The sequence below is a fragment of the Galendromus occidentalis genome, unplaced genomic scaffold (assembly GCF_000255335.2).
Source record: "Galendromus occidentalis unplaced genomic scaffold, Mocc_1.1 scf7180000077121, whole genome shotgun sequence".
NCBI lineage: Eukaryota > Metazoa > Arthropoda > Arachnida > Mesostigmata > Phytoseiidae > Galendromus > Galendromus occidentalis.
Genome location: NW_003805109.1, coordinates 1,016,973 through 1,041,826, shown reverse-complemented (window position 1 = coordinate 1,041,826; position 24,854 = coordinate 1,016,973). Strand labels below are relative to the sequence as shown.

Here is a 24,854-nt window from a genome sequence, read left to right as displayed (position 1 = left end):
TGCGTATTGAAGCATTTGAATCTTGAAAATGAGCCCCAGGCTCTCGGACAAGTTTGCCCGCCGCAGAGGTGAATGCCGCCGATTCATACAAACTGATTACTCGCTTGACTCGCGAGTGGTTTCCCGCAAGAAGCTCCGGCAATGGATGAGACTCCAGAATGTCGAAATTATCCGCATCGCCCAACCACCCGTGATATGAAGTCATATTGGATTTGATCGAGAGGAAAGATTGCATTTATGGGCGCAGGGGACTCAGACTCCATCACTGCTCGGCCTCGCAAGCCCCGAACCGATGCGTCATCGAGAATCTACGGTTCTATAGGGGAGAGGTTCACCTCTGCTCGGATACACCCGCCTTGGCTCCGACAGCCGCTCTCCGGAGAAGATATGCCCCGGCGCAACGATATCCGGGTGCCATGTTGACCCGGGCAGTTGAGTCAGCTTTGCGTGCTGTCTGTCTACTGGGGCTCCCGCGGGTCCACTCTGAGCAGACCCAGTCGGGACTCACTTTGAAGGAGCAGCAGTGAGAAAGAGATTCGGACCAGTCTTGTGCGCCGTATCCAGGACGCGGCGCCATAGACTCAATGCTTACGCGCCATGGCGCGGCGCACAGCTCTGGTTCGGACTCGCCCGGATTCTTTGCAGCAGATTATTTTATAATCGATTGAGTAGGGAATTCATTTTACAGAGGCTCGCTCTTGGTGTCTCGCTCGCACCTTGGCATCCGATATTGAATATCATTGCAATCAGATTGTCTGACCGGTTCGCGGTGAATGCCCTCAATGTTTCATAAAAGGGAGCGAATAGGCACGTGCCCCGTCACCATGGGGAAGAGAGCCTGTCGGGCCCCCTCGATGAGGTATCTGAGGGTTGCAACAGAATGCAACCCTCGAAGTGGGAAAGGAACATACATCCATGTACACGAATAATGTCCTCAAGAGCTTTAGGCAGGTGATGCCCGAGGGGCCCATTTCCCGGTCCCGCCGACAATAGCGATGAGCGTGGATGCGTCCATCGCTCGGAGGACATGATATTGTATCCGAGGGGGAAACCCCGTCTGGCGTCGCTCAGAAGATTGCGACCCATCTTCACAACACAGGAACGCGGACGCTGACTAGTTTCTCGAAGTTTCTGGGTTGAGATAAGTTACTCATAATAATCGGATAGGCTTCGAGATCCATTAGAGAATCAGATAACAGTAGTCTGGAGTCCTAGATAAGTTCCGCCTCTCAAAAGTGCAGTAAAGTTCACACGCCAGAATCCACCAGTCTTGTTTCGAAACAACCGGAGTGGATAAGAACCTTCATATAGGTCAGGTGTTATCCTTGTCCCGATACACGACTACGCAGCATCGGAATAGCAGCGAGGGAGAGAGCTTCATTCCGCACTCATCGAGAACAGACGTCGAATTCGGACAGAGCTCATAGGTGGGACGGATGGTCGATTCGTGGCGATGTTCCGGGGAGGAAGGGACGTCAAAGAAACGGCAACAGACCAATGAAGTCAAAAACGGACGGCAGATTTCCCACGCAATACTTTTTCGTGATATCCGAGCGCTCCAGACGCGCTATCGTTTGCAGAAGGCACTGTGTTGCATATGGTTATAGAGACCCACCCATGAAGAGAACGTCAGGTTGCAAATTTCACATTGTATCGTCTGGCAACGAAATGAATGATTTTGGTTATGGCAGTGGAGCACCTCAGGTAAGCTTCCCTAGATTCTCAGATTGTATCTTCGAGCAAACTGACCTTATCCTTGCGTGCCTGGCACGTTCTCTCATGCTGCCTGAGATTCGAGCTATCACCGAAACCGCGACCGCAAGTTTTGCATCTGAATGGCTTCTCCCCTGCAAATTTGAAGCACTGCTTGAGAGCCACGAGTTGACTTCGACTGTTCGAAGAGATCGGAATGCTTTCACGATTACATAATACAGTCGTACGCATGATAGCTATCCGGGAGCTGCCTTCAGTACCTGTATGACTCCGCTCGTGGCGGACAACATTGTGTCTATTCTGCGAGCTGTATGTACAATACGAGCAGAAGAACAATCTCCGTAAGCGCGATGCTAGATCTGTGGAGAGAAAAGAACACGGCCTCAACGAGACGTTTTCCGTATCCTCATGGTAAGGGTGGAGCTTATTTTGAAACTTGTCACAGGCTCAGAAATTGTTCCGGAGGGGTGGAAGTCGGGATCTCGAAGCTTCATAGAGAGGAAAAACCCTTGTGTCGGTGAGAGGCGGAGGGAACGTCGAACGTTTTATTCAATTCCAGAACGGCACCTCACAGATGGCTTCGTACGCGGCTCTCGAGCGGCCTCTACGCATCACGGAATTGTCTATTGAAAAACCTAAAGGAAATCGAACGCAATGGAAATCCAGGCTTTTGGCTGCTCGAGTTCGTAAAATCCGTAATTTTCCCCCTCTCCAATCGGCTCTGTTTCCAGCAGAAATCCCGTCTGGAAGGAGAACTTTCATCAGGAGAACTTCAAGAACTGGTGGCGCATGGAAGTCATAAGCGAGAGATTCCGACATAAAGATGACACGATTCCTTTTCGGAGGTTCAAAACTATCGGCGATAAAATTAGAATAGATCCACAATGAATTCGCGGTGTGAATCGATTGTACGATTTCTCCACTTAAAGTATGTGTCACGGCCAGCAGAGCTGAGTTCGGGATAGCCGAAAGGTCTGTTTCCCTCAAAGTCATATGATCACAGCGATCATATGTGCTTTCCGCGGCTCGCACGAATTCTTTCCTTCTTCGACAAGACTCAGCTGTTTTCGTTAACCATCCTCCTCCAGAGAGCGGAATCATCCGATTGCCTCGAGCGAACCAGAGGGAAACGGGATCGCTCGGAACAATTCACATTCATATGACAAGGACAAGTGAGATTACTCTGTGCAAGAGCAGCACAAAAACTACGAGCACACACGAAATCCTCCTCACCCACGAACAAATGATTGCGCTGATCCTTTTCGAATGCAGCCGCCGAAAAACTTCTGCAGGCTCATCTCGGACATTCTGTCGAGAAAAACGAGTCGGTAGTCTAGAAGCTCCTGGATCTCGGGATGTATCGAGATGCGGGGTGATATCTCAGCAGGAGCTCATCTTCGGAGCGCGGTGCGCCTGCGGTACGAAATGAGGCCCATATCGAACACGGGGACGCAATCCGTTGATTCTCGTCAATTCATTTCGGTCTCCCTGCCCTTCTCGGAGCCCCAGCTGAGATTCAGGTCTTCGCGAATCGCTTAGAGCAAAGCGCGGCGGGTAAATGAGATTTCGCATTGGGTTTCCTCGCATCGGAGGCCGCCCTAAGCTTCTCCCGAGCTTCTATGCTCACATTTATTTTCCCCCGGGCCGAAGGAGACGACGACCGGTACGACGACGACGAGCAGCAGCGAGCACCGCTCGCTCGCAGGCTGCCGTTCTCTATAAACATGGCATCAAACGTGATAGGGAGGCTCGCGCGGCTGAGTCTTTCCTCCGTCAGGACCGACAGAAATGTTTTCAGATACTCGACTACTGCGGTGTCGGAGACTTCCCTCGAGAGCTCGGCGAGCGGTTCGTATACGCGCATGCAGAATATTATATGAATGTGTATTTAGTCCGGGCGCGCACAAGTCTTCTCCGCGCTGGTGTGGAACGATACTCATCTTGGTCCCCCGTTCCCCACAGAACCGGTGAGCGTACCTCCCGAGGACGCTTCCGTTTTCGGAGACGTGGACTCGTGTACCCTATTGTACCAGGATGCGTTAGAATCTTGGGTGGAGACGTTGAAGGTGAAAGAGATCGCCTCAAAAGTCGGAACTACGTACCTTCATCCTGACGTGAGTCTCGAGACCAGCATGGAGTCCGATAAAAAACCTCATTTAGAGGGATCCGGTATCGAGCGGGCTGATCGATGATCGACATTCGTCAAAATTCTATGATTCCTCTGATACCCTGCAGGTTTTCGGTGCCTTTCCGAGGACGGATTTATTGCACTGGAATTGTTACTGGCAGAAAATGTATCGACGCATTGATTGGGGCTCTGCGAAATGCACTTTTGAAATGAAAGGTAATTCGGAGACATCTTAACCCGGCATCTTAATGCGGGGGAATCATCCCAAGAGTCGGCGGTAACTTCTTGCCGTCTTTCAGGCGGAGGTCGTAAGCCCTGGCCGCAGAAAGGTATGGGCAAAGCGCGTCACGGCTCGATACGATCACCCCTGTGGCACAAGGGTGGCAAAGCCTTAGGCCCGCGAGGTCCGACGTCGTACTACTTCATGCTACCCTACACGAAACGAGTCCACGGACTGCAGGCGGCTCTCTCATGCAAATTCGCCCAGAATGATCTCCGTATCGTCGACAGCCTCGACTCTCTACCGACAGACGATCCGAAGTAAGTTCGTTCTGGGGGAAGGGGGGGGGGAGCAGCTCTCCGAGTAGAGAGATTATAGAGAGTATACCATCGCCGACCTCGAAACTAACAATAAAATAAATCCTTCCTCCCCGAAGGTTCCTCGAGGATCTCTGCGAGCAGCGGTATTGGGGGCCTTCGGTACTCTTCGTGCATGAAGACGAGCTAGCACCGCGGAATCTGACAATGGCCTGCGACTCCGTCGGCCACCTGAACATAATGCCGGTTTTCGGACTCAATGTCTATTCTATGTTGAAGCACGAGACCGTGGTGCTATCGTTGAAATCTTGCGAGATGATACAGGTGAGTATCGAGGATGACGAAACGCCTACCTAGTGCTCCCATCCGATATTACATCCTCGCATATCTTTTCAGGAACGAATCATATACGCTCTGAGGAGGTCTGATGCCCATCTAGTAGACTCCAAGTACAAAGTCAGACCCATTATCGAACGGACAGAGCAGCCACGCCCTCTCTGAAAGCGGCTCTTGTCGCCGAATAGACCGCTCGAGAGGGAGGAAGTCCTCCCGCGACCATGAAGTTCGCGAAGCGTACGATGATGTCGTCACGCGTGATAGCTTACAATAAAATCCAGCTCTGCGGAAACTTCTCCTCCATTTCTCTTTAGATTCGGGGGAACTTATTAGGGGAGACGGAATGCTCGCGGAGTCCCCTTAATGAGGTGGAATTGCCGTGTGAGAATATCGAAGAAGAAAAGCCCTCGTCTTTGAATTTTCACGACGACTTTTATTGACAGGCGGAAACGCGTGTGCATCGGTTCGTTCCTTCGAGGGAATCGGGGTCTCTTCATTACAGAAATCTTCCTCATATGCCGACATATCGTCCAGGCTATGCTCGTGTGACGCTGCTGCGGCCTTCCACAAATCACCAAGTCTTCCAGTGAATTACTCGTTATAAACCGAATACAGCCAGGATGATCTCCTCGCCGCTCGGTTCCAGGGATCGATCCAATCTTCTCGCGAAGCGACTGCATTCAAATCATCATGGATGGCGATAAGAAACGGAGAAAATATCGAGACTATCTACACTGGCACTCATAGGCCGCGAAAGACTCAGTCTGCGGGAATTCCTCGAGTCCTCATTCAACTTCTGCACTTTTGAACAACTTTTCATAAATAATCGCGTTTCTATACTCCGAGGAGCCTAATCAACGGTCTCCACCGACGAATTTGATGCGGAGTTTTCGAGTTAGGATCACATGCGGGCGCTTGCTCCGGAACTTAGAAAAAATTTGGTCAACACAGTGCTCCCTCAACCACCATCTATAAGCGATACAGTCGAAAATTATCAAATCATTATCTCTAGCGCTGAATTTCGTTGAATCTATCGAGGGCCTTGTTACATGAATCGGAACTGGTATCCTTCCGATGGTCCCATTCCGGCACTTTGGAAGCTATTACCGAAGAACATCTGGAAAGGTCGAAAAGAGATTATTTTAATGTGAGCTACGACGAAGCTTCGAATCGGAGAATGTAGTTTCGATGCTTTAGAGCTAACCTGGTAGGCATTGAAGTCTTGATGGAAGCCTCCAGCATCGTCCTGTTCATCCAACTCGACACCATTGTCGTAACGTCCTTTCTTCTTTGGATCAGATAGTATTCCATAGGCCTCACTCAGCTCCTTGAAAAGTTTCTCCTGGTCTTGCTTCTGTTTATCCGATGCACTAGCATGTCGATCTGCGACAGAGCGTAAATGATTAGGGATCTCATCAGAAGCTCATACCGAGAAATGGCGACAATCTGTCGATAGTGTGGAATTCTAGCGATCAGATCATACCTGGATGATGTTCGAGCGCTTTCCTCCTGTAGGCTTTCCGAATTTCATCGCTCGATGCAGATTTCGGAACGCCCAGAATTTTGTAGTAATCCTTACGCTTCGAAAGCTTGAGCTCCCTCTGAGAATAGGCGAGTGTGAAATAGGAGCACATGATTGAAAGATTGGAATGACTCTTCGATTATCGGGGGAAAACAGGTATAGGCCTCACCTTGGCTTGTTCTAGTAGTCTCTTATTCTCTCTGGATTTGTCCTGCTGGTAGACGTGCTCATAATCTCGGACTGCCTCTTCATACATTTCTAGATCCAGGTGGCTGTAAATTGGCCCTGCTTAGAAATACTTTCGAGGGGGAAGAATCCTCGACACTGGAAGAAGGCTCGAGTATTCGAGTGGACCGAGGATCAGGATATTGAGATCTCAAGCTCGGAGCTCTACGCACCATTTGGCTCTTCGAAGGTAAGCCTTGTGGTATTTCGGGTCGAGGTTGATGGCCTTCGTGAAGTCCTCGAGGGCTTCATTGAGACGATTCATTTTCACACAGCATTGAGCGCGGTTCGCGTGCAGCTGAAAATTCTCGAGAGATTAGCAACCCTATCTCGAAGTATTTCCGGAGATGTAGAGATATTCCTTGAGAAGGAACGTCTACTATAGAGAGAACGGCCACATAGCGTGTCAGGAGTCGTGTTCTGCTGTCCGGGAAGTCGGATGTTTATAAGAGAATCAGCACTCCGGGGTAGACCGCAAGGCGTTGCACTTGATCGAAGCACCGATTGGAGCGAACAAAGAAAGCAAACAGAATCCCGTGCAGGTGATGTGGCCGAGACAGGTGATACCTCCCACCGGTACGGTGACCGCGATTTCCCCGGGAGGGGCCCCGAGCGCTCCTTCTTTCGTGCGTGGCTGCACAGATTTGAGGCAACAATACACGGAAAAGTAATCAACAGACCACACTTATTTGAAGAGAGAGATGTTTCTGATTTGCTCGGGAACCTACGGGTCTCGTCTTTCTCTCCTCCACAACTGCCGTTAATGATATTCAATTTTCGTCGACTCGAGTACCCAATGAAGGATCCCGAGGATATTCGCTCGATTCCTACCTTCGCATTGATGGCCTGGTTCAGAGGATCGATCGCGAGAGCTGTTGTGTAGATGGCATGCGCCGCTTGGAAATCCCCTCTCGTGAAGCTCGAATTCCCCTGTTCCTTCTGAGTGCGCAGGTTTTTCGCCATTTTGAAGACTTTCAGAGCCTTAGAATGATCTGGTGCTAAATGCAAGACCTTGAGGAAATGCTGGAACGCTTTATCCACGTTATCCTCGTAGTACAGAGCGAGACCACGAACGAAGTAGGCATCAGGGTTCGAAGATTCAAAACGGATGATGTCAGAAGAGACGTCCCTTGCTTCATCCAATCTATAAGACGGAGCATGTCGTCGGTCAGAGCGTGTCGGAGTTTTGACAAATGAATTCCATGGCAGAATCAAGACGAGGAACAAGGCTCACCGATTCAAGTAGACGAGACACTCCGCTCTGAGTAATTTGAATTTCACGCCATCGGGACTCTGTCTGAGAGCCCTCTCCATGCAGTAGACGCATTTGCGGAAATCTCCCTTGCTGTAGGCCTAGAACGAGGGGTGAAGGATAGTTGGAGGACTGCGTCGTCTTCGAACACGGTAACACGGTGATCGAATCGTCTAGATTGGGGCTGACCTTATCGCCTTCGGCAATGAAGTGCTGCAGCTGTTCAGCTTGTCGAACTTCTTTGGGCAGGTCCTGATGCTGCGGCTCGATTGCTTTTGCCTTCCCTAAGGATCTCAACGCAGCTGGCGCATCACCCAGACTTATGTGACATTTAGCTTCCCTGAATAAGGCTTTTACATTTGATGGATCCCGGCGGATAGCCTCCTGAAATTTTCAGCAATCCGGAATGAGTCCTGTCGTCTGTGTGTGCATGGACTATTCCCGAGCGGGAGATGATCCGCGTGGGTAGGCTTCGTCATATTCAGAGATGCTATACGGTAGAGCCGGAGAACGAGTGGCACGAACCTGACAATCGACGAGGGCTTTGGCCGGCTCGTGGAGCATCATGTAGCAGGCAGCTCTGTGGCGAAGCACAATCCGTTAAAGAACTGAATTTACGTAAAATAAGATCAACAGGGATAGGGAGGACATCATACGCACCGGTTCAAGTATAACAGCGAATTATCCGGGTTCAAAGCTATCGCCTCGGAGTACAGCGGAAGAGCCTCGCGGTAGTTGCCGCTTTTATACAACGCATTTCCGTCGTTTTTCTTCATCTCGGACAGCCTTAAATTCATAGGTTCTCAGTTAAGACTGATCTAATCCACGTTGCCGTATCTAGGGGCTTTTTGCCACGCTTCGCTTGAGAGACGGACTCCAAGTTCTGATACCGTATCCCGATTCCAATAATGCATCGTGTACACTATGAGCCCGCGAGAGAAGTTCGCCGACAGCTCCCAAATCGCCTCATGGGGAACTGGAGCTGGATTCTAAAATGATATGGTAGACAGCATTCCACGAATGAGAAGAGCCCTCAGAGAATCTGCTCCGCGAGAGTAATGTCGGAAACTGACTTAGAAACAGCGGAGCTAGAGAACAAATAAAGCCCCAACTCTCATTGACGCAATACAGCTTCGGCATCGGATATCATCAAGGAAAGTGAGAGACGATGTTGCGGTAGATTTCCTGCGTCCATGGAGCATTTCGATGCAAAAAATCGCCCGCACAGCCTTGAGTGCAGGGAAGCGCGTTGTGAGCTGCCTATTCTCACGTATAACGCGGGAAACCCTCCACTAAGGACGTATTCGTATAAAATGATTTTGGGCTACTAGCTCCGTGAGTAAGATAAAGGCTATCTTCGTCCGGGCAATCGAAATAGATCGCGAATGCGCACGGCTCTCTTGCCCGCACTTATCGAATGTCCCAGAGGGCCCGGGACGCGTGGTGGTCTCGAAATTCTGCAGACAGAACTCACTTGTCCTTAGTATTCTCGCTGAGAATCTCTTTAATGACTTCTGGTTCATCATCTGTCTCCATTTTCTCACAGTCGATGATTGTTGGCTCTTCACTCATCTCGACCTCGGGCTCAAGGGGTTGGACCAACAAATAAATTCCGAGGGTGAACGATTCGACAGACAACGAGTTCAAGGGAATCCTTTCCGACTATGAGCAGCGAGTGTCAGCCTGCGATTCACAGCTCCAAAACCAATCACTCAATGGAGCAGCAAGACTTGTTCATGGAGGCAGAGACGATGGTATAGCTCGCTGCTGCTGCTGGGAGGCCTAACGTGATGAAACGGAAGTTTACATCGTACGGCTCCGGCATAAAGTCGAAAACCTTCGAACTCGCATTCGAGTTGCTCGAATCGCGGGAAGGGGACTGGATGGAAACTGAAGTTCGAAAGTAGTTCTCTAGTCGAATGCTGACAGGAGACTGACGTTTTATGCGCTCAATCAGACAAACAACATTGTTTCGAGTTTCGCAGGTCGGATTAATTTCGAATTTCTCGCTCTCTGTCCTGGCTTCCCCAACAGCTGATTCGGCGGTTCGAATTGTGTACCACAAGCGAGAGCGTTTCGGGTTTGCAAGCTGCTCGATTCGAATAAACCCAATTCTTCTAAGGACAGTAACTCACGGGAATTTCTCGCTCTTGCCCCAGGACGAGAGCCTGTCCAACCCTTGTTCGTGTCTTTGTACACCGAATTGCGCGCTCTCCTGCGAAGAGAAAGCGTTCCTTTGCTCGGGTCCGCGCTCACCCTGGGAGCACGGGTCTTTGGATCTAGATGAGTTCCCATCATCGTGATGACTTTCTGGCTCATCACGCGCACCGCCATCTAATGAGAGAAAACTCTCGACTATCGCCTCGAATTTGAGGGGGACGCGTAATGATTAGCATCGTGTGGGGCTCGACTCCCTCGGAGTAGGAGCATTTATTGGGATTTATTGGGTAGAATTCAGTAATGACTTGTCGAGAGAGAGAAAGGCTTGAAGCACGATGGGTCTCCCTTAGGAAAGTCGGATGCGAATCATGAGACATGGCATCCCAATCAGACCGTCAGGGATAACTTCGCATGACGCTTCAACCATCCTACAGAGAGCTTCGTATAGCACTTCCCGAAGTTTTCGCCGACAGAATAGTCTCTCCGTCGGCTTCAGGCTCATGTACATTTATGGAGAATATTTCTTGAAAGATTGATTATTATAACCAATGTTTCGGAGAGATAATTATCGCTTCGACTATATTCGTTATCATCATCATCGGTCTCCTGGTTTTCCTTCTGTGCGCTGGATTGTTCTCCGATTCTACCGTGTCTTGAGTGAGGCACACTGGGCAGCGTTCACGGTCAGAAAAGTCGGGATCAAGTCAATAAAGAAGTTCCGATCTCCAAAAGTCGTGATGAACATTCCACCCAGACCTCCGAGCTTAGCGGAGTTCTATCAGAGCAGAAATTCCCGACGATTGCAGCTCGCTCTCGGCACGAGCGGCTGGTGGTCCCCGCCGAGCGGCTGTGGTACGTTCCTGTGAAGCTGACGAATGCTGTCGACAGAGAGACATTGTAGTTCGAACCGACGACTGAGAGATTGGCAGCCACCACGCGAAATAAAACGTACCACGCTTAGAAAAGGGGAACGGGAGCAAAACATTTTAAGAGCAGAGGAAGAAGAAGAAGAAGATGGCGACGAAGTCGACTGAACCGAGTGTGGGGTCCACTTCGTGCTGAGGTCAGAGGGTGTTGTGTAGATCTCAAAGCGGATAATTCTGGGGGAAACCCTCTCCAAGTGAAACCGATTAGAATCGGGAAACGTGATGCCGTCTCTGACGAGAGAAGCCCACGGTAAGCGATCTCTCCCTTCCTCCTCCTCCGAGAGTACTATAGCTGTCAGTAGATCTGTATTGGAATTCCTACCGAAGACGGGGGAGCGCTAGAGAGACTCCAATCATTGACGGTCGCGAGCCGTAGGAAATGCAACCCGGAAGCATATGGATCTCATGAAGTAACGAAGCCGCCTCAATGTCCATTCCTCACGACTCATACTTCCCCGATTTTGGAATTCCAAATGACTTCAGCTTCCCTGTATTCTCTGAACTCCCCATTATCGGTACCGGTAATTGATGCTCGGCTGGTGGTACAAGTTTCGGTGGCGGTCAGTGCCTCTGGGTGAACGGCGCTCTGCGACGACAGTTGCCACAACGTGTGCGTGAGGGAAGAACTCTCGCATCGAATCGAAGTCCTGTTCAGCTTCTCCTCTAAAGTCTTGGCGGTAAATAATCGGGAATATTCTTCCGGTTTCAGTCTGAAAGTCTTCGATCCTGACTGTCGCGGGCTCCACTCCATGGACGACCGGGTTCCGATCAATGGTTTGCCTCCGGGTTATCCACCCGGATTAGTACCAATAAGATCTCCTTTCGGGGAAAGTCCATATGGGTCTGCCGCGCTGCATGCAGCGCACTCGGCCCAGAACACATCTCCATATGGCGTTCTTCCCCCCTCCTCTACTGGGCAGGTAAGCGAACTGGACATCCACCTGAGTGGAAGCGTGCTTATATTCCCCCGGGGAGCGGCAGCCTCGAGTTGCCGAGGAATTCGAGGCCGTTCGAGGGCTACTAGAGAGATCTCTTTGCATTCTGATGCTATAATTTCTGCACTTCTCTCGGATGAGGCTCAGACGGACGCTCGGTTTCAGCCAATGTATGTCCCGCCCATGTTGGCGCAAACTTCACTGTCAATACCACCTCTATCCGCGAAAATCGATTATTCACCGGCTGCTTCTGGGTTGATAACGGGTGAGTTCCCAGTCAGCGAGATCCCTTGTTTCACAGAACTGATCGAGGAACAATAACTCCCGAAGAATCACAGCGAAATGCTTTATATACGAAATTATCACATTACAGGCCCGTACGCCGGAGTGCCTTCCCTACATTCGCAGTATGCAGTTCAACCTCCTTTCGGAGGGGCACCAGTTCTTTATCATCCTTCACCGACAGCGCCCATGGCGGGGTAGGTTGATCTCCTTATGATGAACTCAATTATTTTTCAGATGTGCACAAGCCGTTGTCCTTCCCCAGGCGCCGCTTTAGGACACAGCATGGTTATAATGGACTTCCACGAACTTTCAGATATCTATCATCTTCGTTCGCCACTCAACAGGCGCTACTGAATGCACAGGTTGCCTCTTCGATACTCCCGCCCTACTATGCCACACCATCGCCGTCTCCTTTATATTCTCCTTCGCCCTCGCTGGACGGTAATACAGAAGGACTCCATGCAAAACTATTACATCAGCAATCAATGTACAAAGCAGCACCCTTAGGGTTCCTCGGGCCCCTACCAGGTGAGAAATATGTCCTAGGAGGCCCTTATCCACGTGAGACACCATAGCGTTCGGCTTGTGGCTCTTGAGTACTTTGTGTTGAATTCCATGGAGTCCCGAAACCTATGCTAGTATCGACAGAAACAACAGGGGAGAAAGCGTCGGGCCCCGATCGAGAGGAATACCTACTTCCGCTCCAAGCTATGTGCCTTCGCTGAATGATGAATTCCTTCCCAGGCACCACAATGATGGGGGGTAGTTTCCAGTCGGTGACTCCTGCTACTCCGGAAGTGACTCCGAGCCCGGCACCGCCGACTCCGACGCTTCAGAAGGTACGTATTGATCCTGCGAACGGTGTCGGAGATCTTCGAGTCAGCCGGAAACTCGAGGGGCGAGAAACTAATATCAAGTATCACCGATACAGCCCACCCCCACAAAAGCGATGCCTGGCAACAACCCGTTTGGGGTTGACTACATCTTCGCCAACTCGATATCACCTCTGAGTCAGGTGCCGGTGAAACGAGAATTGGTGAGCTCCCTTATGCCCCGGATCGCGAGCGACGCGAGGATATCAAACAGGCCGCGGAATTCTATATCGTTATACGAATGCAATTTATCGAATCCGCAGATGAGCCCGGTGATCAAGCGAGAAGGTCCTTCGCCCTCCTCAGCGCATACTTCGAGTTCACATGGATCGATCATTCAGCCTACACCAGTTATCGTCAAGTCCAAGCACGAAATGCCCGCGAAACCCAAGGCAAGCGATCCCTCCGATCAAGAGTATAGTTTTGAAAGCCGTCTGACAATGTCCCCGGACGGCTTTGTAAATGCTTCATTGTCGACACTTGGCTAGCTCCGATTCAATCGCTTACCGCCTGTATGCCTCCCGACAGGCAATCCTAGCCAAACCCCAGCCCGTCATGGCGACTGCCCTGGGTTACCCATTCAGACCCTTGAAGATGGAGCATCCGCATCCCTTCAGTTATCATCCCTATGCAAGCGCGGCTCCCTTCACCTCGATAACTCCCTCATCGATTCAATCATCGCAACGCCATAGTCACTCGATGCCTTTGAGGTTAGTCCCGTATAATGGAGTTCTAGCTGCGACTAGCCCCCGAGTTCGCCAACGCAGCTCGCTCAACTATTTCTCGCGATCGAGCCTGATCTTACGTCTCAAGGTTATAATCATACACCGAATACATATATAGATGATCATTGTCCACGCCGCCAACACGTATGGGGAGGCCTCAATCTAGAAGCCTGGTTCATGCCGATGACCTCATCTGATCGAGGAAGTCCTAAATTCCTATGACCCTTCTCTTCCAGACTACCGGATCCGACTCCTGGATCTTTCGAGAGTCATCTCAGTTCTCTATCCAAGGTCATCACGGCGACGTTCGGTCAGGCCGAGCAGATGAGTATAAATCATCAGAAACTGGCACAGATTAGTCAGCAGAGGTAAGAGTTCCTCTGCCTTCGTGTTTGTCAGGGGAGTGGATCGTACCTCATGTCCTTCATTCAAATCAACTCCGGAATGACAATTTCCAGTGTGATGGCCGCAGTCGCGCAACAGCATAAGGAAATGGAGCGCCGTAAGGAGCTCATCAGAGAAAAAGAGAGAAGGGTGAGTCGGTCGCTCAGTCGGTACTAGATCTTTCGATCCGTCCCTGACCTCCGATGGGGCTCATTCAAGAAACAGATTCTAAGTCCAAAGACCTTCCCCTCTCTGCAGGAGCAACGGAATAAGGAGCAACGGGAAGTCATTGTAATCAAGGAAGAGAGTCAAGACAGCTTTCAGAAATTGGATCTCTTCAGAACGACATCGTCTGCCTCGAGTTCGAGCACTTTAGTGGCGACAGATCAAGGCAGAGCGAGTGTACCTTCAAGTCTGGTGGACAAGGTGTGCACACGAATTCGAAAAGAGATTTGATACCGCGAGTCGAGACGGAAGATCACCAACTACCCCTCACGGAGGGATCGTGATGCCAGAAACAGTATCTAATAGCCAAATTCGAATCTGCCAGGGGGACAACAGCAAGCCTTCGTCGCCTTCGCGGATCGCCACACCGGGTCCTCTCGACTCGAGTCAGTGCCGGAAGAGAAAAAAGCCTTCGATACTCCAGATCCGAGAGAAGGACGCAACAGGGATGGTAGGATACCTGGCTTGGAATCCCCGCTTATCCGCTCGTCGTTCCTGAGGGTCCTGGTGGAGTTTCCTCGTTCTGACGTCGTTAATGATTTTCAGGGCAACAAAGAGTCAAAGAAGGACGTCTACTCTTTTGAAAGCGAGGGCGATGAGACCGGTGGCACCAAGAGCGGCGCCGTCTTGCCGTCGTTCAAAAGCAAAGCGTTCGCCTCAGCGGCCCACAGGAAGCGAACGGTAGTCGCCGATGAGGTGGCGCAAGCGAAGTTCCCCTCGGTGATTATCCTTTTAGTCGTTATCTTCGCTAGAGCGAGAGTTCCTAATAGTGACATATGGTTCGAGAAAGAATCCAAGGAGAACCCGGAAGGATTTCTCCTCACGAGGAGTCTCTTTGCGGCGAGGGACTCGAGCTGATCAATTCATTGTTACGTCATTCGAACTTTCATGACTCAAATTCTCGTATCGCATAGATCACGGAATCCTGCGCCCGAGCAACGGTATATACGCGTAAGGGAGCGTACGACATGTTCGATTTCCTAGCATCGCGACATAGAAAACCGCCGAGGGATGAAGATTCCGATGAAGACTCTTCCGATGAAGAGGGAGGGGAAGAGGTAAGTTCACCTTCCTTGAGGATCGACACGGCCGATCAGCCCGTATAGACCATTTTCGTCCTTCTGTAGATCTATTGATCCTCCATGCCTCTCACTCCAGCTCACTGCTCTCTCCCTCTAGGTTTCGCAGCGCCAGAGGAGAATTGACAAGGATCTTCATATGGTCATGCAATTTTACTCCCTCAAAGACACTGCCCGCCAAACCGTGGGCGTCTTCAGGTTCGTCACTAGGGAACATCTGGATGTTTCGATATCTCCGATGAGAAGGAGATGATCGTATATATGTTCGAGGCGTAGGGAATGGAGCCCTGATCGCCCTTCTCGTCACGCCTGGGAAGGGCGACGTACACCGCTGGCTGCAGAGCGAGACCGCCTTAGGAGGAATTCTCTCGTCGAATGCTTTTAAGAATGTCTAATACGGATGCTTTGTCGCAGATCGAAAATACATCGCCGAGGTGTATTTGCCAAGAGAGCTATTGATGCCGGGGAAATGGTCATCGAATACTCCGGCGAATTGATCCGAGCTGTCTTGACGGATAAGCGAGAGCAATTGTACAAGGTTCGAGCAGCTCATTTTACCTCTCAGATTCCTTCTATTGGCACAAGCGAATGGTTATACATAGTCGCTACAATTATGATCGGTCGGGGGCACGGTAGCGCCGAATTAAAACGCGATAAATTCCAGGCCCGAGGAATCGACTGCTACATGTTCAAGATTGACGAAGACGAGGTGGTCGATGCGACCATGCACGGAAACGCGGCCCGCTTCATCAACCACTCCTGTGATCCAAATTGCTATTCTAAGGTGAGATTCGGGAAATTCCCTTTAATCGAGGCTGCCGAGACGTTGCGGAAACTATGCGACTCGCCGTTCACGATCTGACAAGCAACGATTCTTTCCGCAGTGTATCGAAATATTTGGGAAGAAGCACATAGTCATCTACTCTCAAAAACGAATCAAGGTCGGCGAGGAGTTGACATACGATTACAAGTTCCCGAAAGAAGACGTCAAAGTTCCGTGTACCTGCGGCGCCAGAAAATGTCGCAGGTACCTAAACTAGACAACGCAACTGAGTGACTGGTCGTCCACAAGACGATGTTTCAATTCCCAAAAGTCGCGATGAACACATTTCTCGATCGCAAGATAGAGTCGAACAAGTTTCGTCTGGTGAGATGTCATTGCTGGTGAGCTCGGAGCCAGGATTCGAAAGAGCGGTATATGCCTTGTTAAGCCGTCTCTGCCTGGGATCCTGCGGCTCCCGATTCTCGGATCATCGAACCTCAAACTCAGCCGATTCTCAGACGGACGCAGATACATTTTCAGTGTTCGGAGCTGTTTGAGAAGTATATGCACCATTCAAAGATATCGGTTGTTCTCCGTCTCAGCGCAGAGGGCTTCGACAGCTGAGAATCACGACGCTTCAGTGTTCCTAAGCACCTTCTTGACCGCTCGGAAGTTAACTGCCTCTTACATAGGTCCCAATAGGTTCCTTGAGTTAGTGTTTCGCATGTATCTTTCATCAATACCGAAACCGTCTCCCGGGACGATTCGCTGGGGAGTCCCAGCGCCTCGCTGGCGCGGGGCGCAACTGGATATTGCGTTCGAACGATTCGCTCCAAATGACCCTCCCGCTCCGAATCCATGAATTGAGCATCGAAGAACTACGGTTGAGATAATCGTTCGTTCATCGATAGATTACAGAGCGAGGGCGAATCACGAACCGAATCTTCACAATTTATCAATAGAACCGCCGTTCCTTATTCTATGTTATCCGTCACCGCTGACTTGTGGCACAACAGCGTGAGAAATCTCTCTTTTCCTCTTTTGTGTGATATTGTCGTGCCCACCAGATGAGACGTGCGTTCCCCCGTTCCCAATTAACTCTCATTTTCCTTTTTATGTATAATGACGAACTTCCCCGATGGGTTTCAATCTACGAAAGTATCCGCGGAGTTCTGTACCCTCAGACTGAATGAACTTCCCAAATATCTTGTATAGGGTAGACTTCGGAAGGTTCGGAAATAATCTCAATTCTCGTAAGAAATCTCACTCTGATGACAAGGATTGGTAGGATGTCAGAGACGGGTTGTCAACTTCAGTCCAAATATTTTGAAGCTTGCCGATGTTGACTAGAACATTATCCGTGAGCAGATCTGTACATACGAGATTCTAACTTAATGAAAGAAGAATGAGACCGGGGAAGAACGGAGTATGAGACCGACATACATACATATGTACAAGCGATGGTTCCCCAATCTGTATCAGGAATCGCGATATTTTCGTCATAAGCGAAATTCCGGGAGCATGAGCTTGTGCGACTGCCATTCGTAGGACCCAGTGTTTTATGCCGTGTTGTTCCTGCGACTCCGAATGATAAAATATAGAAGTATACATATAGATTCATGTATAAATTTAGGCTGAAAAGAGATGGTGACCCAGATTCTGCTTGCAAAAATCAGTCGGCGTTGCGAAGTTGACGGCACTCGATGTGAATATAATGCTTCAAGTTGAGGACGAATCTGTGAGAGAATAAATGACCCGATTCACACAAGTATGCGAATGTCAACCGCGTGCTCTCTGCTCCAAACGCGCGTATACGGTTTATTCGCCGAACTCAGAAATAACGCTAAATTGAATGGACGCCCCCAGCCCAGGTATCGATCCTCGCCATTCAAGTGCGGATCTCGGAGTTTGAGGACAGCTGGCGAGGAGGGCATTGAGCTATCCGCGGATGATGCCTACGCCAGTGCCGGAAACCCTAATCCCCGCAATCCAAGCTCCACAATTGAGTCAACAGAATTTATTAGGCCATAAGTAGAATACAAGTCTGCTTTTCTCACTGTTTCCGTTTAATCTCATTACTAAAAAAGTTCGAATTTTCTCCCGTTTTCATCCATCCAACAAAATAGTCAGAGCTGCTGCGCATCGCAGCCACCTCATTGTCGACGAATACGTTCGATTGTTCTCGATTACTAGATCTGGAATGGTAAACTACCTACTTTCTTTGATCTCACGGAGCTCCCGATCGAAACTTCCCACTAGACAGGCTGCTAGCTAGCTGACGCGATCGAGATCACTTTTTCTTTCTATAGTCCCAGCTCTTTTTCTTTCTCATAACGCCGCAAGCGCGCCGTGAATTTTCCTTGATCAGTCATTCAGTATGATTTCCGAGCAAAACCGTCAACAAGATATATCCCGAGGGATTTTTTTACATGAAGTTTTTAATGTAAACCTTCTCCACATTCTCTCGGTTTGGTTTTCGCAGAGTGAATTCGTTTCGTTCCACTCATTCCACCATCTAACTAAGCGCGCATCCATCCATCTATCCATTCGTTCACTCGGCTGCGCCCACTCATGCATCGCTTACTTAATACTCATTTATTCACATCTTTCAGCTGTTTCTGAGCGCTCGAGTGATCGACCCATTACCATCATCACCGCAGTATCATTGAAATTTCCTACTTTTTGGCGTCGATTCCTCGTAGAATTCATCTTTTCGCTTGCGCTTCTCTTTGCGATCGCCATCGAATTTATCTTTAGGAATCTTAATCTTGAGGTTATTGTCGCCTCCTCCCGCTGCACTACTTCCTGTGACGGAGCCGTTGTTTCCCGCGTTGGAATCACTGCTACTCCCGGCTACTTGTCTCGGCGGAGGAATCACTTTGATTTTCAACTTGACACCATCCATTTGTATGGGCTGGAATACTGTGGATGGCGCGACTGGCGATGATGAACGAGACCTCGACCGGGATCTATCTCTGCTTTTGTCCTTCTTCTTTTTCTTCTTCTTGTCGTCTTTGTGGCGTTTGTCTTTCTTCTCTTTCTTGTCCTTCTTCCCCTTTTTCTTCTGCAAAGGAGAGTAGATGATTTTATTTTTAATCGCTCTCCTTCTAGGATCTCTGAGCTCCGAATTCGTTGAACAGCTTACCTTATGCTTCTTCCCACCGTCCAGCTCCTGCTGCTCAGCTCCCAAGAAACTTCTGCTATCGGTTTGAGAGTCGTTGATCTCAGGCTGGACTGGATGCGAAGTTTGCGGTACCTGTTGCATGATGGTCGGAGGAGCGACGTTCGTCAGGGGAAGGTCTTGACCAGGGGCAGCTTGTCGAGATAACGTAGGATGATCATTCGGAAGCGCCGTCGCCAAAACGGTATTAGCATTCAAGCCTTCGGTGGCCGGGACTGCCGAAAGGTTCGGCCTCGACACGGCATCCAAAAGAGGCTTCGGAGCATCGGGAGGGCCGCGAGTGATAGAGGAATTCATCGAACTTTCGCATTGTGAGGAGAGCTGCGATTGTTGATGCGACTGCTGGAGAAGTTGTTGTTGTGGTTGCTGGTTGTGCGTCGGCAACTGAAGCTGCTGATGAGCGCTCATCAGGCTACTCGGCTCTGGAAGCTCTTGCTTGATCGACGGGGGAAGCGAGGATTGAATCTTCCGTTGAGATGCTGGGCCAAGCGGTTGATGGAGCTCCTGCTTGACATTGGGATATGAGGGCGGTAGCGAGGCAGCGAGTTCTTTTTTCGGAATTAAACCTCCAGCCGATTCCGCCGCACCCGAGTACGCTCGGGGTGAACTCAAGCGGTGTTGAGTTTCCGGGGGAGACAATTGCTTCTGTTGATTGAATGTCCCTCCGAAACCCAGCGAATTCGAGCCGGAGTTGTTGTTCGGGCTTGTCTGTGAAACTAGTCCTGCAAGAAAATTTCGAGGATCATGAGACTTTTGATCATCGATTGACGATGCATAGCCAGAGATCGGACCAACACCTACCGGAGAGAAAATCATTCTCCATGGACGAGGAATCACCCTCGAACATAGGGTTGTGAGCTGGCGGAGAAGCGCAACTGGGATAGGGCTGAGAGAAGTCCGCCGTTCTGAGCAAACCACTGGACTCATCGAAGAGGCTGCCCATCACTTGGTTACGGACGTTGGATTTGACTTCATTTGATTTAGATGATATCGACTGACTATTGAGCTGAGGCATGCTGTGAGAATGTTGTGACAGCGGTTGCTGCTGCTGCTGCTGCTGATGGTGTTGATGCACGTCCTGCTTCATGTGGGGCCTCCGACCAGGGTCCAGCAGGCCATGTGCAGCATGGGCGGACGATTGCACGGCACCGTTATTGCTTCCGCGCGGTTTGATGTCGGCTGCTGGTTGTTGGGACTGTTGCTGCGATTGATGCTGTTGAGTTGGTTGTTGTTGTTGTTGTGACTGCTGTTGACCTCCGAGGTAGTGTTGTTGTTGGTACTGCTTCTTCGGGTGCACCATCCCACTCGACGCTTGAGCTGGTTTGATGTTTGGAGGTAGGGAATGGCGTCCCTGAGATTGAGTACCGGCTAGATTCTGAGTTTGCTGTGTTCGTTGATGTTCCTTGTTGTACGAGTAGCGGTCCGAAGTCGAGCTACTGTGGTGGCTTGACATTCGGTGGCCATGACCGCTGCTGGCTTGTTGCTGTTGGGGCTGGGTTTGTTGCTGCTGATGCTGTTGATGTTGTTGCTGTTGTTGGGAACTAGGCGGCGCAGTTCTTCTTCTGTCAGCGATCAATGTTGTCGAGTCGGGCTGATGGGTGGGATGGAGCGCTCTATTCGAACTTCTACTCGAGTCTGCTCGCTGCACTGCGTTCGGATCACTTCTGTGATGCTGCGGCTGCGCAGGAGGTGGCTGCAAGTGAGTCCGATGAACACCGCCAGGGACGTTCTTCAGACAAGAAAAGATTCGGTTCCGCGTTTTCTCGGGACACTTGTCCAGACACGCGAGAAACTCGGCGGATAACTCTGTAGGACGATAAGAGCATCTTTAGGTTCGAACATAAGCACTGTTGGCTCTGGAACTCATGAATACGGCCCGAAGGAGGAGCATAAAGAGGCGTCGTAGAAGAGCTCACCTTCGAGCAACTGCGGGGTCACAGTATCATCGATATAGCTGAACCATTGTCTATTTTCCGAAGATGTCGGGATCTGCGCGGTTCGAAAAATATGCGATACAAGAGCGATCCGATATTATGAACGCATAGACCTCAACTCCACCGCCGGCGAAAAAAATCTACTAACCTCAAGATCTGTCCATTTGCAGGCAACATGGATGCAAATGCATGCAACCACTGTGGGCTTGTATTGAAGACACATGGTAGTGAAATGCAATGTATTTGTTGCTAAGAAGTAAGAAGTTTGTGCGAGTTCCTGCGAATAGGAAGACACTGATGAAGTCGGGGACTTTGGATTCGAGTTTCCCCGCGGATTTCGGAGGATTTGCCTGTAGCTCGGAAACTTCCAATATACCCAACCTACCTTGGTCGCCTTAACAAGCTGACAACATTTGACGACGTGCGTGTGCGGATGGTCGATGCCGATGTCGAATCCGAGCGTTTGAAGCATCAAGTTCTCATTTGCTACCAATTCACCAGCCATGGCGAGGTATTCCTGAGAGTCAAGGAAATAAGAAGTTGCACTCGGAATGTTGACAACTTCCCATTCGCTTGATTCTGACCGCCCGCTTACGCGTAACGATTCTCCGTACACTCGGGCAAGACGCAAAACTTACTTCTGACGTTGGGTCAAGCGTATTGTTTGTGCTCGTTTTCGATAGTACGGCTCTTGCACATTTTATAACGTGTTCCAACTTCCGAGGTTGCTCTTCAACCTTCGCAGCGAGGAACAATGCGCACTGCGAGATGTCCTGTAATGGGGAAACCCGTCAGAAAGTCCGCCAGGATTCTTTCCTCATCAAAGGTCGCCCAGAACCGGTCTTTGCCGGAGAGAAATTCTTCCAATGCTTGAATCGTGCTCCGGTTTTCGTATAGACGGACGTCGCTTCGGACGTACGCAGGAGCCCGCACCCCCCACACAAGGCCACAGACGTTCTAGAGACGACTCGAAATCGTGTCCGCCGCGGTGCGTGAAATGATCTTGATCACCCCTGCCCCCGAAAGTCAGAGGACTGGCCGTCTGAGCTAAGCTAGAACAACGGCTGCCTCCCGTTGGCCGACTCTCTGTGAGTGCGGCGCGTGATCGGGACGAATACGGACAGGTTTCTCATTGAAGCCTTTCGACTTCACGGAGTCAGACCTGGATTCAGCCTCGAACTCACTGGCCTACTCTAAGTTATCAATAGAAGGTTGGACACTTACATTTCTGTTGAATTTCGTGAAGGAGTGGAAGCGATAAAAACGGTGCATGTATACGATGGCGGTGTTGATGCACAACTGATTCCTGCGGAGGGAGAGCAATGTTTCACTGAATATGAACTCATCAGAGTCTCTTTCTCGGAAGCCTTCGCTAAGCCGCTCGGAATCCCACAATCAAATTCTCATCAGAACGGCTAGAGGGGTGTCGAAGCAAGACCGAGGCGGCACCCCGGATGAGACGAACTCGAGGGAGCTTCTCTCGCGAGGACAGCCTCCGAAACGGGCTGAATCAATTCCACGCAAGACGAATATTCGACCGTGAGTTTCCGAGCAATGACTCGCGACTACATCCTATCTAATCACGGTTCTTTAGAATATATGTTCCGGCAGCGGTTTCTACCGCAACACGCTGGAACGTCGTGGTTCCAACTTGAACTCGACAACCCCGAGAGCAGCGGATGATTCACAGTATGATACGCTAATTCATCTCTTCCATTCGGGTTGGGATGCGTCACGAAGTTTGAGCTTAGGAGGATGCGAAACACAATCGAACTCAGAGAACGTTCGAGACAAAAACATGTTCCGCCCAGAAGGAGTTCACGCACGGAGAAATCGAACTCCGATCATCGTCGATTGAGGTCTCCAGAACACAGAACTGCTCACACCAATTGTGAAGAAGCTATTCCTGATAGAGAGCCGGCTAACCGAACATAAGCGGATGGACATTCGGCACCATCAATGAGGCATGACTTTCGGAACTGTCGCACCAAGGTGCAACATGCCCACTGTGTGGGAGGCAAGCGTTCGGGTCCGCCGGGAATCTCTTGACCGGCTATCAGTGATTTCTTGAGGAATATCACTGGACTTTGGCACCGAGAACTAGAGGCGATAGTTATGTTCCACAGTTCGATCACAGAACGCAATGCGAGCCGATTAGGCTTAACTTACACATGCAATCGTTGTCCCATCTCCTGAATCAAATTAGCGGTTTGCTGTCTCTGAGCCAATTCTTTTTCGGGGTCTATGCCACAAGCCCTGCTGGCCGAATTGGCAAGTTCGTCGGCGGTGAAATACCATCTTTCAGCACCATTTGTGTTTGAATTCCCACCAACGGTGCCTGGTCCTACAGCCGCCATCACAACAACAACATGAACACAGTGATGCACTCTGTAGACACCGAAACGACTGGCTCTGGCTATCAACACATGTCGCGGCCAAACGGTGGGCGATATCGAAAGTAGCAGACGGATTCTGAAGAGAGGACTTGATTGAGCCTCCGCCGCTTTGGCCTCTGAGCGGGGCGCGAGATTTCGAATCCCGAACGCCCCAATGAGCCTCGGTGGAACACGAGACACGAGACTGATTTTTGTCCTTGAAAGAATTTCGATGATAGGATCACTCCAATCACTCCCTTGCCCTCAGAACATTCTCCACGTTCATTGTATTCTGTACCCCGATCGAACAGGGGGGGGGAAATGAACGTCCGAGATCCGTAATGGACCGAAAATACGTGTGGTGGGTGGAGGCCGACCGAATTCGCGTGCTTGGGTAGAATTTTTTATTTCAGGGAATAGCTTCGGAATTTCTTCCTCATATAATTCGGTTTTCGCCATGCGATCACGACAGGCGTCGCATGAAGCTCTCGGGTGAAATTGGTTGACATCGCTTTTCCTGATTCTAGCAGAGTTCCTGAGGATGTTAATTGAGAGAATAAGGAATTCGACGTGCAGCGCCTGATACAGCGGGTCGGATTTAGGGAGCGTCATGTTTCGTCGGATCATCTTTCGGAAGAAGCTGTATGACGGGAGGATTTCGAAGGTTTCCAGAGACCTCAATCCTACGTTTTTTCCAACAGCAGCTGGTAGAGCCCGATTGTAGCCCGGTCCCATCATTACACCGATTCCCGGCATAAAGGGAGAAGTAATTTCCGACTTCCGCATTTGATTGTACTCCGGGTCATCATTCATCCTTCCCATCTATGAAGATTTATAATGAGCTGCAGTTTTGGAAGTCCGCAGCGATTTCTTGGGAGCTGCCCCCAGTCAAGCATCGAGGAACTTGAAGACTGAGTCCGCTAGCAGCACTGATTCGAGCAGAACGCTCGCATGAAGTCGTCATATCTCGACATCCTTCACCGTCGATTGCTCGAAGAGAGGGTGCACCTTGGGCATTGCTCACACCATTGCCCCCGTCACAATCCATAATTCTCAGGCGATTCGCATGATGCTCATGGGGCTCTGTGGATAAAAGGACGATTTGTGGGTTCGTCATGGCGAGGATTCTCATCGTGGAGAAATGCTAATCATTCTCATAGGCCTCTGAGGATCCTCATGAGTGTATATGGCTCCCGGCTCCGCGGATAGAAGTGCGATAATTTTTTGAGATTCTGAAGACGAGCTCGGCTCTCGGAGGATCCGGACCGGTCACCTCCGTCCCCGCTTCCATCGTGAA

General features: G+C 50.2%; 4 protein-coding genes across 4 annotated transcripts; 2 read left to right on the top strand and 2 right to left on the bottom strand.

Moving 5' to 3' along the window:
• The first annotated feature begins 3,379 nt into the window (after positions 1–3,379).
• Positions 3,380–5,007, top strand: mRpL4 (mitochondrial ribosomal protein L4). Its single transcript, XM_003741059.1, has 6 exons — positions 3,380–3,561; positions 3,676–3,827; positions 3,949–4,057; positions 4,141–4,381; positions 4,498–4,702; positions 4,775–5,007. Exons 1-6 carry the CDS (start codon positions 3,438–3,440, stop codon positions 4,877–4,879), a joined length of 936 nt encoding a protein of 311 aa, XP_003741107.1. The 5' UTR covers positions 3,380–3,437; the 3' UTR covers positions 4,880–5,007.
• Positions 5,008–5,126: 119 nt separating this feature from the next.
• On the bottom strand, positions 5,127–9,492 carry LOC100898637 (dnaJ homolog subfamily C member 7). Its single transcript, XM_003741057.1, has 11 exons — positions 9,188–9,492; positions 8,374–8,499; positions 8,239–8,293; positions 7,903–8,097; positions 7,696–7,814; positions 7,293–7,605; positions 6,635–6,759; positions 6,406–6,508; positions 6,198–6,315; positions 5,919–6,097; positions 5,127–5,831 (listed from the first exon to the last, which is right to left on the bottom strand). Exons 1-11 carry the CDS (start codon positions 9,283–9,285, stop codon positions 5,760–5,762), a joined length of 1,503 nt encoding a protein of 500 aa, XP_003741105.1. The 5' UTR covers positions 9,286–9,492; the 3' UTR covers positions 5,127–5,759.
• Positions 9,493–11,272: 1,780 nt separating this feature from the next.
• Positions 11,273–16,401, top strand: LOC100900769 (uncharacterized). The gene is made up of 18 exons (XM_029110844.1): positions 11,273–11,320; positions 11,900–12,026; positions 12,108–12,213; positions 12,333–12,547; positions 12,764–12,858; positions 12,951–13,055; positions 13,155–13,283; positions 13,420–13,601; positions 13,853–13,984; positions 14,075–14,150; positions 14,259–14,426; positions 14,551–14,676; positions 14,772–14,945; positions 15,140–15,283; positions 15,405–15,502; positions 15,719–15,842; positions 15,969–16,088; positions 16,189–16,401. The coding sequence occupies exons 1-18, from the start codon at positions 11,273–11,275 to the stop codon at positions 16,342–16,344; spliced, it is 2,325 nt and encodes a 774-aa protein (XP_028966677.1). The 3' UTR covers positions 16,345–16,401.
• Positions 16,402–18,075: 1,674 nt separating this feature from the next.
• On the bottom strand, positions 18,076–23,541 carry CycT (Cyclin T). Its single transcript, XM_003741058.2, has 9 exons — positions 23,352–23,541; positions 22,407–22,488; positions 21,821–21,955; positions 21,568–21,699; positions 21,331–21,459; positions 21,165–21,237; positions 20,050–21,054; positions 19,213–19,970; positions 18,076–19,131 (listed from the first exon to the last, which is right to left on the bottom strand). The coding sequence occupies exons 1-9, from the start codon at positions 23,537–23,539 to the stop codon at positions 18,730–18,732; spliced, it is 2,904 nt and encodes a 967-aa protein (XP_003741106.1). The 5' UTR covers positions 23,540–23,541; the 3' UTR covers positions 18,076–18,729.
• Positions 23,542–24,854: the final 1,313 nt, after the last annotated feature.